General features: G+C 41.2%; 1 protein-coding gene across 4 annotated transcripts in view; it reads left to right on the top strand.

Annotated features, from left to right (window-relative positions):
- Positions 1–17,677, top strand: part of arl5a (ADP-ribosylation factor-like 5A) — a 44,125-nt gene that overhangs the window by 15,200 nt on the left and 11,248 nt on the right. For 3 of the 4 annotated variants that reach the window (XM_055638720.1, XM_055638718.1, XM_055638721.1), the window contains exon 3: positions 7,252–7,399. In XM_055638720.1, the coding sequence (XP_055494695.1) occupies positions 7,256–7,399 (144 nt within the window). In that variant the 5' untranslated portion in view covers positions 7,252–7,255. Of the gene's footprint in view, positions 1–516; positions 755–7,251; positions 7,400–17,677 lie in introns of those variants that run through there. The other variant, XM_055638719.1, reaches the window with a different exon arrangement.

Below are 17,677 nucleotides of genomic sequence, written 5' to 3'. Positions count from 1 at the left end.
GCAATGACATGCAAGCGATGATGCTAACCAACAGTTCCACAATATCTTGACATAGGTCTCAGTAGGATAAGTGGGTGCTATCATTTTTAGTGCCCCAATGCTTCATCTCATCTCTGATAAGCTTTCGGTAGTTAATCTGTTGTATGTGGAGTATGCCTGCTTATTTGTGCATTACGAGTCTATGGTCCCAAGTTATTAACTGATATATATGCAAATATTGGTTATGTATTGAACATCTGCAGAACAAGGGTTGCCCCATGGTATAATGCTGACCTCCATTAATAAAGATCCACAGCGGTTCTTTAGTAAACATAGATTGCTTTCCATATCCCAGGATTCTCTTCTTTAATAAAAGCAGATATCAGTGATGAAATTTGACATCCTTTTCATGTACCAGCTCAGCATAAGGAACACTTAAAGATCAAGCCGCCATATTTGGCACACAACACATTCTACTGGGCATAGTAGAATAGTCTGAAGAGTCTGAAGAAGGGTTTCGGCCAGAAATGTCACCTATTTCCTTCGCTCCATAGATGCTGCTGCACCCGCTGAGTTTCTCCAGCATTTTTGTGTACCTTCTCTCATTCTCTCAAAGAGGCTGCATTCTCTGAAACTGCACAAACTACGAGCTCCTTCTTGATTCGTGGAATTAGCAGATCCTACATGGCCTTAGCTGGTCTACGCTGAATTTACAGAACAGGAATGGAAGCAAATCATTGATTGGGAAAGACTGAGAAGAATGAGGAATGGCAGAGTATGTGCATGACAGCATTTAGCTTTGATACTGTGTGTTGTCTTGGATATTGTAGAATTTATTATAGGACTTGGTTCGTTTAAAATGGTAAAATGTAGTAGACCAGTTTTATCTTGCGTGGCTACAGGTTAAAGTTAATATTAATGACAAGTGGTAATCTTTAAGAAGATAATAAATTTGCATTATTTATTACTGGTTCGGCATATACAGTAAATCGCAGGTTCTTCTGAAACATTGATGCACAGAAGAACCTTGCAGTACAAGTTCATTGCTCGCTGAAAAATTATTAATATGTTCATCATTTAAATCTTCTTAGTTTTTAATAATAATAATAATGCATATCTTTTATCATTGTTTCTAGCTCTGAAGTCAATCTTTGCAGTTAGCTGTAAAGGTTATGAAGTCCTGATGCACATATAATTCTTACTGATTTTGGATAGGCAGGTGGATAGGGTACTGAAGAAGACATTTAACTCGCCTGCCTTCATTGGCAAGGGTATTGAGTATAAGAGTTGGGACATAATGTTTAGCAGCAGACATTTGGAATATCGGCATCACACTATAGAAAGGATGCGGTAGTGCAAGAAAGAGTACATAGAGAATCACCAGGATGTTGCTTGGAATGGAGAACTTTAGTTGCAAGAATTGGGTAGACTGGGATTGTTCTTATAGGAGCTCAGAAAAATGAGGTGATTTTTTGGAGGTTTATAAAATTATAAGGGGCACAAATATGGTAGTTTATCAGCCTTTTTTTAAGTGTAAGGGAGTCTAGGGATGAGTCTAAGGTGAGAGGAGAAATATCTAAAGGAGATCTGAGAGCCAGGTTTCCAACAGAATGGTGGGTGTTTGGAACAAGATGCCAGAGTAGGTAACTCGGTTAGCATGGGTGAGTTGGTCTGATAACTGGCCTGATCTAAACTACAAGGCCTCGACCAAGGTGAGGAATGCTGAACTATATTTATATTCAAGACAATGGCTGTACTAGTTGATTTGCCGTCCTGTTGAAACTTGATGTAATCGTTGAGTTAATGTGTTTGGGTGCAAGTTCTTCACTGAATGTTTGATGGCCAATGTAGTCTAAACACTGGCTTTTGTACATAGTATTTTGTTCTTTAAGTGAAATCCAGCTGCAATCCAACTTGGATCCCGCAATTTGTTTTTAAAAATTAAGTTCGGATGAATGTAGTGAATTTTGTGGTTCTTGAATATTATTTCAAAAACAATTGGAAACTGGCAATGTCTCTGGATTGAAAAATAGTAAACCCTTATTTTAATGGACCCCATTACAATGGATTTTGGTTATAGAGGATGGACCTGCCCATGCTATCCCAGCTCACTCCGCCTCCCCAGCTGCATGCAGCCCCGGTTTCCTACGCCACCCCTAGCTCGCAAGGTGTACCAGCGAGTCCTCCTTCACTCACTGTAGGTCTGATTGACATGGCTGTAGTTGCGGCTCATGTTGTAGCCCCTGAGAACAACACTTTCTTCAGGCTGCCGCCACCGACAGGATGCGCTCAGTCACTGTGGGGCTCCCTCCCCTCTCACCAGCTGCCACTTCTTCCTGTTGGTCGTCACTTTGTCCATTCCCTGTCCCACGGCGGCTGCTGCCTCCCCCTCCTCCCGTCACTCTGTCCACTCGGCCCCTTTCCCATACTCCACTTTGGAAGATGTTGGCGACTGGAGGGAGGAGGTAAAGGTGGTGGTGGAGCAGGAGCGGACAAAGTGACGGCTGACAAGAAGAAGTTACAGCTGGTGAGAGCGGAGGGAGCCCCACGGTGACCACGTACATCCTGTTGTTGGCAGTGGCCTGAAGTATGAGGTGTCGGCCAGGGGCTACAACGTGAGCCGCAACAATAGCCACTCAATCCGGTCTGAGCGGCAGCTGGTGAAGATAGACTCACTGGTGCAGACCAGTGGCATCAACGCCTCACTTTAGGATGAAATTACACAAAGTGCTCCAGTTACTCGGCAGCCTGAATTGTCCCGATAACACCTATCCATGTTCTCCAGGGATACTGCCTGACCCACTGGGTTACTTCAGCACTTTTGTACTTTTGTAGATTTACCATCACCTGCAGTTCTGTTTCAACTACATACAATGATAATACCGTACTCGGTTACAGCGGATAATTGGCAATAACAGACACTATTCCGCCCTCTGCCCCCTGGGTCCATTATAACGACTCATAATCATTTGCCTTTCAATTTGAACGTATTTTTCGAAGTGCAGAGCAGTCAGGCAATTTTTGAAAGGTTTAATTTGTTTAATTTATCAGGTCCCTGAATGCCTCAGTATAATTATTTAATTAATTTTTAATTCATTTAAAATGAGCTTTCGATGATGGAGCAATAGATATAGAAGGGTGATTATGTGGTGACAGATTTGTTTATAGCATTAATGAATAGCTGGATTAAAACATGAATCTCTTATTAGGTCCATTTAAACATGTTAGGAACTGCTTCAGTAGTTTTCTATTTGCATTGGTTGATAGGAAGGAACTGCAGGAAGTAAGAAAAGCAAGAAAACATGTTGCTTTCATGTTGACTCTTGGGTTAATTTAGGAAGCAGCTTGGCCACTCCAAACAGTAAGCATTGTGTGTGTATGTCCCAGGAGGGTAATGTGTTGGGGGAATGTTATTAAATGGAGTTTACACAAAGGGAAAACAATTCTACTTCAAACAACAATTGCTTTGGTAGAATCTGTAGCACAACACTCTTTGCTGAGCCAGATAGAATCCATTGGGCTTGCAGTGTAGGAAAAACAGAACCAATTACATGATTTTGGCAGGTGACCCATCGTTCCATGACGTTGGAATAGCATTGCCAGCCTTCTTTGTGACATGGATATACTATTCTTTGCTTGAGTGTGACACTCAGTTTACTGTTTACCTTGTCTGATATTTGAGAGATTGCAAGAGCTTTGAAGAGGAACTAGCCTTTCCAGAGTTGATAATTAACGAATTGTTTATAGTTTATATAATTTGCTCTCGCATGTGCCACAATTTCTGATGCTAATTTCCTTTCCCACTTTGGCTTTCATCTTGCTATTAATGATACGATACAATAGAATTTTATTTATCCCAGGAGGGAAATTGGTCTGCCAACTCCACTCCCAGGACTGAGCCAGCCTTCCTGATGAGTTTGTTGATTCTGTTGGCGTCCATGGCCTTTGCTCTCCTACCCCAGCACACGACAGTGTAGAAGATGGCACTGGCCACCACCGATTGATAGAACATCTGCAGCATCTTACTGCAGATGTTGAAAGAGCAGATCCTCCTCAGGAAATACCGACGGCTCTGTCTCTTATACAGTGCCTCAACATTACTGGACCAATCCAGTTTACTGTTCAGGTAAACTCCAAGGGACTTGTACGCCTTGGTAAACTGCACATCTACACCCTTGATGGAGACAGGGGTGTTCCTCTCCTCCTAAAGTCCACCACTAACTCTTTAGTCTTATCGCTGCTGAGCTGCAGGTGATTCAGCTGGCACCACTCAACAAAGTCGTTGACTACCACTCTGTATTCAGCTGTATTCAGTATTAACGGACAGTGCCTGGATAATTCAAATGCAAGTTGCCTGGACATACATTATATTCCTAATCATTAGTAGAATGGTATTCATTTGCTAAGTTTTCATTTTGCTTCTATACCACCCACAAATTGCAGATTAATTGAAACTAAAGTTGTGGGTTCGTGCAGATGGGATGTAACATTGGTTCAGGACATCTGGCCGATCGAGCTGCTGGTCGTTACAGCAGTGGCTACAGCAATGGAATGACTAGCTGGGGAGAGAGCAGGAATATGTTATTGAGATAAAGGATTAGTTAATTTTGTATTGAATAGTAGAGCAAATATGAAGCACGCAGGTTGGCTGCAAATCTGTGGGACTCGAGAATCAAAAAAAATTCTGACTGTTGCAAAGTGTTTTATACATTAGGTACTTATTGTAATCCAAATCTAAGCTTATTTTTTTTAATTTTCTTTAACTTTTTATTTGAGTGTCAAACAGATTAACTGTTTGTCTTATGGCTGATTGGAGTGTTACAATTGATTAAAATGTGAGACGCTTTGATCCAATTTTTGTTAAATTTAAAACTACAAAAAAATTGTTCCATGAGTGCAATAGACACAATAAGTTGCATTTTATCATATCCACTGCATAAATGACACAATTACCTTCAAGGTGAATGGTGGGAGTAGCAGTTAGATTAATTGGAAGTAGTGAGTGAATTTGTGGCAAAACGTGCTGTTCAGGACACAATGGGGGGCAGAAAATTGCAAAGAGAGGTAGATTGCAGCATAGGAAGATGTGGAGAGTTTTCTGGAGTGTAATCTAACTTGCTATTCTGAAATGAAGTAGACTTTTTCTAATGGTTCAGAAGTTGGGAGACAGTCATGATCTGGAAGGGAAATGAAAGGCAACTTAGTCCTTGTTTGCAGAAGGAAATTGTACCGCGCCTTCAGCGAGAACAAAAATTAAGGTCTGAGCAGTGGAATAGGACAAATTAGATTGCTCCTGTGTGGGCTTCGAGCAGAATTACTATTACTACTAATACTATTATGAAACTGTTTTTCCTAGAACGGACACTTACAGATAGAATATCAAATATTGACCAATTTGAAAAAGCGGGGATATTATTTCAATCCAAACATATGACCGTGAAATCCAATACTGTACAGCTGATGCTGAAATGGGTCATGGCAAAATGTAAGAATGATAATTAATTGAAGGGGTGATAAAGAAGTATTAGAACATTGCAGTAATACATAAGGAGTAAATTTATGCTTGAGTTCAGAGTATTTAGGCGAGATATTAAACAAGTGTTGATGAGGGCAGGCAATGAACTGTCTGGACTTTAGCTTTTGTCAAGGAAGTTTAGATCACATGGAATCCAAGATTAGCTAACCAAATGGATTCAAAATTGGCTTGGAGGAAGGAGTCAAAGGGTGTATATGGGGTTGCTTTTTTGATTGGAGGCATATGACCGATGGTATATCACAGAGGTCTGCTACGGGTCCACTTTTTCTTTATATTAACGATTTGGATGATAATGTCGTTACATTGTTTGTAAATTTGCAGATGACACCAAAGCTAGTGTTATATCTGACAGTGACCCGGCGAGGGGGAATGAGAGGGAGAGGTGGAGACCAAAGGAGGAGCTGGCACGGGATACTGTGTAACTATGTCAACGCCCCTTATGTTGTGACTACTGCTTTCCTTGGGTATGCAAGGGAAGAATTTCACTGTCACATGTGTCAATAATGTATTCAATTCAATTCAATTCAAGTGAGGAAGATTTACAACAGGATCTAGATCAGTTGGGAAGTTGGGCCAAGGAATGGAAAATGTAATTTCACTCAGGCAAGTGTGCACCTTGCTATGTCAACAATTGCACAGTAAATGCTAGAACCCTGGAAAATGTTGAGACCAGAGGATTGGCCATATCTGGAGACAATTGCCAGAAGAAGCTATAGAAACTGATACAATTAAGACTTTTAAAATACATTTGGACAGATATATTGATAGGAAGGGTTTTGATGACTATGGACTAAATGCAGGTAAATGGGACTAGCCTAGAATTACAATTCGGTCACTTGGACAAGTATGGCAAAGGGCCTGTTTCTATTTAGTACTCAACTTTCCATTTGTATACACCAAGGAGAAAGACATGGGAGGTAGTAAGATCAGTATGGGATATACTAATACTACCATTTTGAGATCAAGCGGACGGTCTCTTGAAAAGCATGGCTTGATGATATCTATCCCAGGTTATTGTGAGAAGTAAGATGAGAGATGTCTGGGGCCTCCTTGTATTCTCTCTAGCCAGAGGCAAAGTCCTGGAGGACTGGAGAGTCGTCAATCCCTCATAGAAGTGGTAGGGAAGCTGTTAAAGAGGATTCATAGGTATAGGATTTATTGGTTTATCCCAGCCATACTAAAATCTATGTAGACAATGTCCATTACCCTTGAGTCATTGGTGGTAAGAGAAGGAAAATGTTCATTCTCAAAAATATTCAAAAGTAAAATTCAATGATAAGCTTGAATTCAACTAGTTTCTTACTTTGTAAGAAGTATTGCTGTCAGAAGAATTATCCTGTAAAAATTATCCTGTCAATTGTCATATGAAAATTGAAACTGTGGGACTTCACTGACATTCAGTATTGAACTCTGCAGTAAAAGCAGCTTATAACTGGGAACTGGCCAGAATCAACAAACTGATTATCTTTAACAGTACTGTAAAATGTTTACATATACATCAATACTTGGAAGTTACAAACTAAGTCTATTTGCAGGATGGTAAAACTGCTTGAAACTCACTGGTATTCCCCATTGAAATTGCTGAATTATTTTATTAAAAAGTTATTTATATATGAGAGGATTTGTATTCACCTGAATATTTGTGAACTTTATAGCAGTAATGCAGCTTGAAAATGACTTCCCCATTTACTAGAACTGCTAAAAGAAAAGCCATATGTTTAATTGTATCATTACAGCTCAATGAATGAGGTTGTACATACTTCACCTACAATTGGCAGTAATGTAGAAGAAATAGTAGTGAACAATACACATTTTCTAATGTGGGATATTGGAGGTCAGGAGTCGCTGCGATCATCATGGAACACCTACTATACTAACACGGAGGTAAGATTAAACAATAAGAGCATCCATCTGCTACAGTTAAGTTCATTGGATATCCTTCCAACTATCCCTCTCCCCTGACTCTCAGTCTGAAGAAGGGTCAGTCGACGTGAAATGTCACCCATTCCTTCTATCCAGAGATGCTGCCTGTCTCGCTGAGATACACCAGCGTTTTGCGTCTTTCTTCAATGTAAAGACAAGAGTTTGTTAACACAAAGTGACTTCATTATGTGATCCTATAACTTAAAAAAAACTCTCATTGTCAGGTTCTTTCGATTTTGCTAAATCAATGAACCACAGTTATCTATATTCTCCTCATGGTGTGGTAATTAATTGGTGTCCCAACCTTTCCAACAAGACATGAAAAATAATTAAACATTTCCTTAGGCCACCTAAAGATAGCTTTGCTCTGTTTCCTGGCAGACATTTGTTGGTTTTATTGAGCTACGAAGACCCAGATTTATTTTCTGCATTCTAATGTGCACTCTGCAGACATTTGACTTGAATTCATAGTTTATCATTATTCCAAATGTCATGATCTTATATTGGTTCACATTATTTGCTATTTCCTGCTTCCCTCTTCTACATGGTTTGTCCCTCACAATAGTTTGTAACATTCAGATTCAGATTCAGATTCAATTTTAATTGTCATTGTCAGTGTACAGTACAGAGACAACGAAATGCATTTGTAGATGTTGCCAATTCTTTCTCATTATGTCTAAAACTCTTTTCTAAATAATAATGATCAGCATAAAACTCATTAGTAACCCAGCCATGCAATATTATTCCATTCATTACTATGTTTTGTTTTTTATTTAATCCATATTTGGCATATCTTGCACCTGCTACCAAAGAATCAGTTTATGGCATGGAATCAACTGCTTTGCTGATCAGTGTGAGGCGTCCAGGATATGGGAAGTTGGGGACACTGATAGTGCCTCTGGCTGCTACAACTGTGGAAAGTGTGTCCAGGTTCAGCTCCTGAAGGACCGTGTTGGGGCAGGGTGAAGGTGAGCAGCTGGAAGTGGTAGTGCATGTCGGCACAAATGACGTTGGGAAGAAGAGGAAAGACATTCTGCAGCATGACTTCAGAGAACTCAGAAGAAGGCTGAAAAGCAGGACCTCCAGGGTGGTTATCTTGCTTCCAGTTCCTCGTGCGGGTGAGGGCAGGAACAGGGAGATACGGGATCTGAATGTGCGGCTGATGGGCTGGTGCGGGAAGCAGGGATTTAGATTCTTATAGACCACTGGGATCTGTTTTCGTGGAAGGGTGAATTGTACAAAAAGGACGGGTTGCACCTTAACAGGAGGGGGAAAACACGACTGCAAGAGGACCAGGGCTGGGAACTGAATATTTAAGGGTATACGTCCTATCAAAGAGACAGACAGGTGGGCAGAAGGGGTGGGCTAGCTCTGTTAGGAATAATAATTCAGTCCCTTGCGAGGGGTGACATAGAATCAGGAGATGTAGAGTCAGTATGGATAGAACTGAGGAATTGTAAGGGTAAAAATACCCTAATGGGAGCTATCTACAGGCCCTCAAACAGTAGCCTGGATATAGGGTGCAAGTTGAATCAAGAGTTAAAATTGGCATGTTGCAAAGGTAATGTTACGGTTGTTATGGCAGATTTCAACATGCTGGTAGACTGGGAAAATCAGGTTGGTGCTGGACCCCAAGAAAGGGAATTTGTGGAATGCCTCCGTGATGGATTCTTAGAGCAGCTTGTACTGGAGCCTACCAGTAGGCTGTGGGCCGAGGAGCTTTATTCTGCAGTTTTGTGACCCAAGTCACCAAACTACATGAAATTTTCATATATTGTGTAAAAAAAATTATATAAATCATCCCTGAAACTCGATATGAAGACTTCCACATTTTTATTAAATTAGAGAAAAACCGGAAAAATGTCGGATATTTTTTAGTCCAATCAAAGCACATTTAACATTGAGTTGTCTGCCAGTTGGCCAATCACGCGCTTTGTTTCAGGCTAGCACACAAAATGGCTGAGGGGGCTTCACAGATGCCTGTTTTACTGGAGATTCCGATTTGTTGTTCTGTGGAATAAATGTCGTGGAAACTTGCAGCAGGTTAATTGTATTTAGTGGTAAAAGCATTAAAAAGGCTGAAGAAAGTGCTGCGAAGTGGATTAAAGTGCAAGAAAGCCTTCAAAGTCCCTGCTGACGTGCTGGAACACAAAGAAGGCCCCCATGAATCAACTATAACTGAAAGGTCTGAATTTATGAAAATCTATCTGTATGGAGTTTAATTAATTTAATTGCACCATTTTATAATGTGAATAAATTCATTCATTCATTCACTTACTTCATTCATTCACTCACTCACTTATTCATTAATTCATTCATGAAATTGAGGGCCGAAACTATAACAGTCAATTAAACATTGTCACTAATGCCAGCCTGTAGTAGAGTAATAAGTCTTTAACAAATAATCTCGGAGCTGCCTGCGAAAACTTACTGGGAAAAAGTGCTCCGATCGTGGGGCCTAGGTACTCGCGGTAAAGAGCGATCGATATCCCTCCGTTTTTCTCCCGTTATCGGGGTCTGAAAACGCCCGCTACAGACGGCACTATGTACAGCCTCCCCCCCCCCCCCGCGGAGATGATCCGTGGCTTCACGATCGCTAATCGGCCGCTTATTAATTGAGACTGCGGCTTCACTTTACCGCGAGTACCTAGGCCCCGCGGTCGGAGCACTTTTTCCCGGTAAGTTTTCGCAGGCAGCTCCGAGATTAGCTGGTAAAGACTTATTACTCTACTACAGACTGGCATTAGTGACAATGTTTAATTAACTGTGTTATAGTTTAGGCCCTCAATTTCATGAATGAATGAATGAGTAAGTGAGTGAGTGAATGAATGAAGTATAACCATATAACAATTACAGCACGGAAACAGGCCATCTCGGCCCTACAAGTCCATGCTGAACAATTTTTTTTTTCCCCCCTTAGTCCCACCTGCCTGCACTCATACCATAACCCTCCATTCCCTTCTCATCCATATGCCTATCCAATTTATTTTTAAATGATACCAATGAACCTGCCTCCACCACTTCCACTGGGAGCTCATTCCACACCGCCACCACTCTCTGCGTAAAGAAGTTCCCCCTCATATTACCCCTAAACTTCTGTCCCTTAATTCTGAAGTCATGTCCTCTTGTTTGAATCTTCCCTATTCTCAAAGGGTAAGTAATTGAATGAATGAATTTATTCACATTATAAAATGGTGCAATTAAATTAATTAAACTCCATACAGATAGATTTTCATAAATTCAGACTTTATTCTTACCTTTCAGTTATAGTTGATTCATGGGGGCCTTCTTTGTGTTCCAGCACATCAGCAGGGACTTTGAAGGCTTTCTTGCACTTTAATCCACTTCGCAGCACTTTCTTCAGCCTTTTTAATGCTTTTCCCACTAAATACAATTACCTGCTGCAAGTTTCCACGACATTTATTCCACAGAATAACACATCGGAATCTCCAGTAAAACAGGCATCTGTGAAGCCCCCTCAGCCATGTTGTGTGCTAGCCTGAAACAAAGCGCGTGATTGGCCAACTGGCAGACAACTCAATGTTAAATGTGCTTTGATTGGACTAAAAAAATCCTGACATTTTTTGCGGTTTTTCTCTAATTTAATAAAAATGTGCAAGTCATCTTCATATCGAGTTTCAGGGGTGATTTATATAAAAAAATTTACACAATATGTGACAATTTCATGGAGTTTGGTGACTTGGGTCACAAAATCCTATTTCTAGACACATTTTTGATGCTCGGCCCACAGCCTACAGGGAGAAGGCAATTCTGGATTTAGTGTTGTGCTATAAACCGGATTTGGTAAGTGAACTCGAGGTAGAGGAGCCATGTTGAGGTAGTGACCATAGGTTTTAATCTACAATTTGAGAGGGAGAAGGAAAAATCAGAAATATCAGTATTACCGTTGAACAAATGGAACTATGGAGTCATGAGGGAGGAGTAGGGATGATGACAATGGAACAACAATGGCAGATATTTCTGGGAATAATACAGAAGGTGCCAGATCGGTTCATCCCAAAGAGAAAGAACGATTCCAAGGGTAGCAAGGGGTGACCTTGGCTGACAAGGGAAGTCAAGGACAGTATAAAAATAAAAGAGAAGTATAACATAGCAAAGATGAGCGGGAACCCAGAGGATTGGGAAACTTTTAAAGAGCAACAGAAGATAACTAAAAAGGCAATACGGGGAGAAAAGACAAGGTATGAAGGTAAGCTAGCTAAATATATAAAGGAGGATAGTGAAAGCTTCTTTAGGTATGCGAGGAGGAAAACATTTAAGACCAGTTAAGACCAAATTTGGACTGTTGAAGACTGAAACAGGTGAATTTATTATGGGGAACAAGGAAATGACAAATGAATTGAACAGGTACTTTGGATCTGTCTTCACTAAGGAGGACACAAACAATCTTCCTGATATACTATACAGATGTGACTGAAGGCTAATAAATACGCAGGGCCTGATGGTCTGCATCCCATGGTACTTGAGGTGGCTCTAGAATTGTGGACGCATTGGTGATCATTTTCCAATGTTTTATAGATTCAGGGTCAGTTCATATGGATTGGAGGGTAGCTTATGCAATCCCATTTTTTAAGAAAGATGGGAGAGAGAAAAGAAGGAATTATAGACCAGTTAGCCTGACATCGGTGGTGGGGAAGATGCTGGACTCAATTATACAAGATGAAATAGCGGCACATTTGGATAGCAGTAACAGGATCGGTCCGATTCAGCATGGATTTACAAAGGGGAAATCATGCTTGACTAATCTGGAATTTTTTGAGGATGTAACTAGGAAAATGGACAAGGGAGAGCCAGTAGATGTAGTGTAACTGGACTTTTAGAAAGCATTTGATAAGGCCCCACAAGGAGATTAGTGAGCAGAATTAGAGCACGTGGTATTGGCGGAAGGTTACTGACATGGATAGAAAATTGGCTGGCAGACAGGAAACAAAGAGTAGGGATTAACGGGTCCCTTTCAGAATGGCACCCAGTGACTAGTGGGGTGGTGCTGGGACCGCAGCTATTTACAACATGCATTAATAATTTAGATGAAGAGATTCAAAGTAACATTAGCAAATTTGCAGATGACACAAAGCTGGGTGGCAGTGTGAACTGTGAGGAGGATGCTATGAGGATGCAGGATGACTTGGACAGGTTGGGTCAGTGGGCAGATGTATGGCAGATGCAGTTTAATGTGGATAAATGTGAGGTTATCCACTTTGGTGGCAAAAAGAGGAAGGCAGATTATTATCTGAATGGTATCTAGTTGAGAAAAGGGGAAGTACAGTGAGATCTGGGAGGTCCTTGTTCATCAGTCATTGAAAGTAAGCATGCAGGTACAGCAAGCAGTGAAGAAAGCTAATGGCACGTTGGAGTTCATAACAAGAGGAGTAGAGCACAGGAGCAACAAGGTCCTTCTGCCCAGTTGTACAGGGCCCTAGTGAGCCACACCTGGAGTATTGTGTGCAGTTTTGGTCTCCCAAATTTGGGGAAGGACATTCTTGCTATTGAGGGAGTGCAGCGTAGGTTCATAAGGTTAATTCCTGGGATGGCAGGACTGTCATATCTTGATAGAATGGAGCGACTGGGCTTGTATGCTCTGGAATTTAGAAGGATGAGAGGATATTTTACTGAAATATACAAGATTAATAAGGGATTGGACACGCGAGAGGCAGGAAATATGATCCTGGGCTCCAGAACCAGGGGCCACAGTTTAAGAATAAGGGGTAGGCCATTTGGAATGGAGAGGAGGAAAACCTTTTTCACCCAGAGAGTTGTGAATCTGTGGAATTTCCTGCCTCAAAGCAGTTGAAGCCAATTCTCTGCATGCTTTCAAGAGAGAGTAAGATAGAGCTCTTAATGATAGCTGAGTCAGGGGATATGGTGAGCAGGCGTGAACGGGGTACTGATTGTGGATGATCAGCCATGATCACAGTGAATGGCCGTGCTGGCTCAAAGGGCCGAATTGCCTACTCCTGCACCTATTATCTATTGCCTTTTGTGTAGACCACTTTTACAGAATGTTTGATAACGAAAAGGCGATCCATGAACTTTGGTTGTCTTGTGAAAGATAGTAAATTTATAAATCCATATTTCTAACTAATTCTCGGAGGTGTTTGACCATCTCTATCCCGATCTTCCATTTAATGTCTCACTATTGCAATTCGTATATCTTAGTTTTGCAGTATAATGTCTCATTGTTGGCCTCCTCTTTAACATCGCAATTTTATATCCTATCATTATTACAAAGTCAACTGCCGACCATCCTTAGACACAAAATGCTGGAGTAACTCAGCAGGACAGGCAGCATCTCTGGAGAGAAGGAATGGGTGACATTTCGTGTCAAGACCCTCCTTCAGACTGTATCTACAAACCTGTCAACCATCCTTGCTGTGATTGACCTTCATTTGCTAATACACCAATGCACCTCTTGTCAGATGTACTTGGTGTGCTTAAATCTCAGTACCCTTGCGTTTCCTTGCCTTTCTCTTGCAAATGCCACGGTGTACTTCCAATTCCATTCCTAGAGTGTCTGTGAACTTATATTGCCACATTGGTAGTTCCATTATAAAACCATCTTTATTGTTCACTTCTTATTAAAGCTCACTTTGATTAAGCTTTTATTCATCTATTATAATACGTTTTAATATTCAGTTCTATTCCACTTGCATACTATATAGAGGGCACCAGGATTTTTCATAAGGTAAAACAACTATGTAAAGACAATATTTTCTTAATACAAAGTGGCTGTGCTGTGTGGACCTATAACTTCAAAAACTGAAATCAGTACGCAAGTTAATAGAAAGCGGGGACTGTATCTCCGCTTTCTGAATGTGGGAGTGGCGGCGCCTAACGGCAGCGGCTCGACTACAGTCGTCTGTCTTTTTTTATTTTTGTCTTGTTAAATGTATGTCTTGAGTTAGTTTTTATTATTTTTTTATATTTGTGTATATGTGGGGAGTGGTGAGGGGGCTGTGGGGGAAACCGTTTTAAATCTCTTCCTTGTGTGGGGACCCGACTATTCCCTGTCGGGTCTCGGATGTCGTTGGGCCTAACATCGTGGAGCCGGCGGCAATCTCCAGCCGGGACTAACCTGAGGGCTCCAGTTGCAGAGCCTGCGGTACTGAGATCGCGGAGCTGGCCAACTTCGGAGCGGGAAGAGCTGTGGTGGCGTGCGGTTGCGACCCGACTTTGGAGTTCGGAGGCACCGGCCGCAGACCCGGTGAACAGGAACATCGGGAGCTCCAAGTCCCTGGTGGGAGACCACTTTTCCGAGCTCCGCAACGGCGACTTCTCCTGCTGGAATCGCGGGTTTAAAGGACATGGAGCCGGGGCCTAACATCGCCCCGCGTGGCTTAAACGGCCTCAGGACTTACCATCGCCCGCCGGGGGCTTTAACATTGGAGCCCCAGTTCGCCTCGACACTGCAGTTGGACTACTGGACCACGGGAGAAGGAACAAAGGGTAGAGATAAAGACTTTGCCTTCCATCACAGTGAGGAGATGTTGGAGACTCACTGTGATGGATGTTTATGTAAACTGTGTTAAGTCTTGGATTGTTTTGTAATGTAAAAAACTGTAGAAATTATATTTCGTTCAAACCTAGGATGAATGACAATAAATGCATTCTATTCTATTCTATTCTATCAATGTATTGATATCAATAGAAGGGAAATATTGGTTAAAACGCATGTTATTTAGCCCTATTCCACCTTTTATACATTAGACTTTGTACTTATTAACATAATCTACTTTTCTTTCATGATAATTTCCACTTCATTTTTCTTCATTTCTCTTTTTTGCCAGTGCCTTTCTAAAATATTTGTACTTGCCTTGTTTCTTTTTCCTAATGACTGTAAACTTATATTCCACATCATTGTTACTTTTGCCAAACTGCTGCACTTCTGACCTACTTATCTTTGCACTTCTGACCTACTAGCAATTCTGATCTTTTTAATATCTGATATGTGCATTTCTGTGTACATTGATACTTTGACCATATAAAGTACAATGATCCAAAATACTAGTTAAGTTTCGCTATTACTTCCTTTTGGATTTTGAATGCTGTTGATGAATAGTTCAATGTCGTTGACTTTGTTCCTATGCTTGCCTCTATATTTGCCAATATAGTTTGTAGTTTAACTTCTCCGACAGGTCTCTTTGACTAGGTGATGTGCATTTCACATTTTTTCCCTTTGTGCGTAAACCAGTTTAGATATTATCTGCATTGATATGCACATGTCCATCAACGTCATGATTTTCTTTCGGACTCTTCAGGTGTTGACTTCTGCAGATATTTATTCATGTCATATTTATTCATGTTTATCCAGTCTGCGCTATGATGGAACAGATCTCTGCAGTGCATGTAATAAAAAATATGCGCAAAGCACATGGTTCTTTGAGGTTATGCAGCATTCAGTTAGATCATGGCTAAACTGATCTTGGAAGCAGCTCCATTTTACTGCATGTTTCCCATAATGACCTGGAGACTTAATGATTCAGGCCCCACAGATGTCTGGGATCAGAAATCCAAACATTTACAACAAAAATTATTTAATCTCAGCTGCCTCTTAAAAGGCAGCATCTTTTTTCTGAAACTGCCACTTTGTTCAACATTTCTGATGGAAGCAAGATCCTTAAGAGTCGCGGTATAGTGTATGTGAAGAGGGTTCTTCTGGTGGGTGAGTCTGGTACAGTCGTCTTTATCAGTCAGAGCATCAGTGTAGAAGATGGGACATTACGTTGCAATTGCACAATGCCACGTTTGGAGTACTGTTTTGGTCACCCTGTTATAGGAAAGATGTAATTAAACTGGAAGGAGGGCAGAGAAGATTTAAGAGGATGGTGTACGGACACAAGGCTAAATTATATGGAGAGGTCAGACAGTCTGGGACTTTATTTCATGGAGTGCAAGATACTGAAGGGTGATCTAATAGAGGTGTATAAAATCATGAGGGGAATGCACAGAGCCTTTTACCCAGAGTAGGTGAATCAAGAACCAGTTTTAAGGTGAAAGGACAGATATGGAGGGGACAGCTTAGATGGGGCATCTTTGTCAGTATGGTCAAGTTGGGCCAAAGGGCCTGTTTCCGTACTCTATGACTATTACAAATGGTAACTTTTTTAAAATAAGGAGGTGCCCATTTGAGACCAATACTTATTATCTATATTCCATAAGTCATAAGCTTTTGAAACTTCCTCAAAGGCTCGTGGCAGCATTCTTTGAAAATCTTTAAAATGGAGTTAGATATTTGTGATAAGCAAGGAAGTGAAGAGTTACTGTTTGTCAATTGCAACATGGAGGTTACAATCAGTTTATCTTTAATTTTGTTAAGTAATGAATCAAATGAGAAGGTTCCAGCGGCCTATTTCTGCTCCTAAGTCATATGTTCATATTTTCCCCATAAAAGGAAACATTCAATCAGATTTTCTGTAGAATGTATCAAAGATTGCATCTCCATGACTGATCCTATGCTCTCCAATTTGATTACCAAAGCTCCTTGAACACATAAATTGAAACGTTCAGTTATTGGTACAGGTGCACAACCTTTTATCCGAAAGCCTTGGGACCAGACACTTTTCGTAATTCGGAATTTGTTGGCCTTCGAAATGGAAATTTTTTAGCGTAGATTTTAATGGCTGGCTCAGTGGTAGAGTGCTCGGCTCGTATCCGCAAGGTCGCGAGTTTGCGCCTTGATCCCGGCAGTTCCTCGGTCGCGAGTTTGAGTCTTCAATGTAGTTTTTTCTTGCAGAATAAATGTCTATGAAATGCAGTGTGTTGAATGAATTCCTGAATTTGTAAATGTGACCGCAGCATTGAATCACCTCTCGCACTCATGTCACCCTAGCGACATTTTCACACTCTTATATCCGTGTGCAGCAGAGGCGACATGCGTTTGGCGCCAAACGTGAGCTTTGGCGTGCCATGTTTAGTGCCAAACGTGAGCTTTGGTGAGCAAATGACATCCTGGAAAAAATGTCCGGTTTCTTCCAGGTAGGCGATATACCCTCCCGGGCAATATACCCTCCACTTCTCTTTTATGAAGGGGATTTAGTTCCCCTTTCTTCCAGGACCGTCCGGAGGTTCCGCTGTCACCTCTGCGGGCCACCCTCGGTGAACGCTCACTCAACTTTGTCTTGGGATTCCTACTCTCCCGCGCAATGTACCCTCACCTTCTCTTTTATGAATGGGGATTTAGTTCCCCTTTCTTCGAGGACCGACCAGAGGTTCCGCTGTCAC

Source organism: Leucoraja erinacea, chromosome 7, assembly GCF_028641065.1.
Source record: "Leucoraja erinacea ecotype New England chromosome 7, Leri_hhj_1, whole genome shotgun sequence".
Lineage (NCBI taxonomy): Eukaryota > Metazoa > Chordata > Chondrichthyes > Rajiformes > Rajidae > Leucoraja > Leucoraja erinaceus.
Note: the sequence above shows the minus strand (reverse complement) of the source record. Positions and strands in the feature narration are given on the sequence as shown.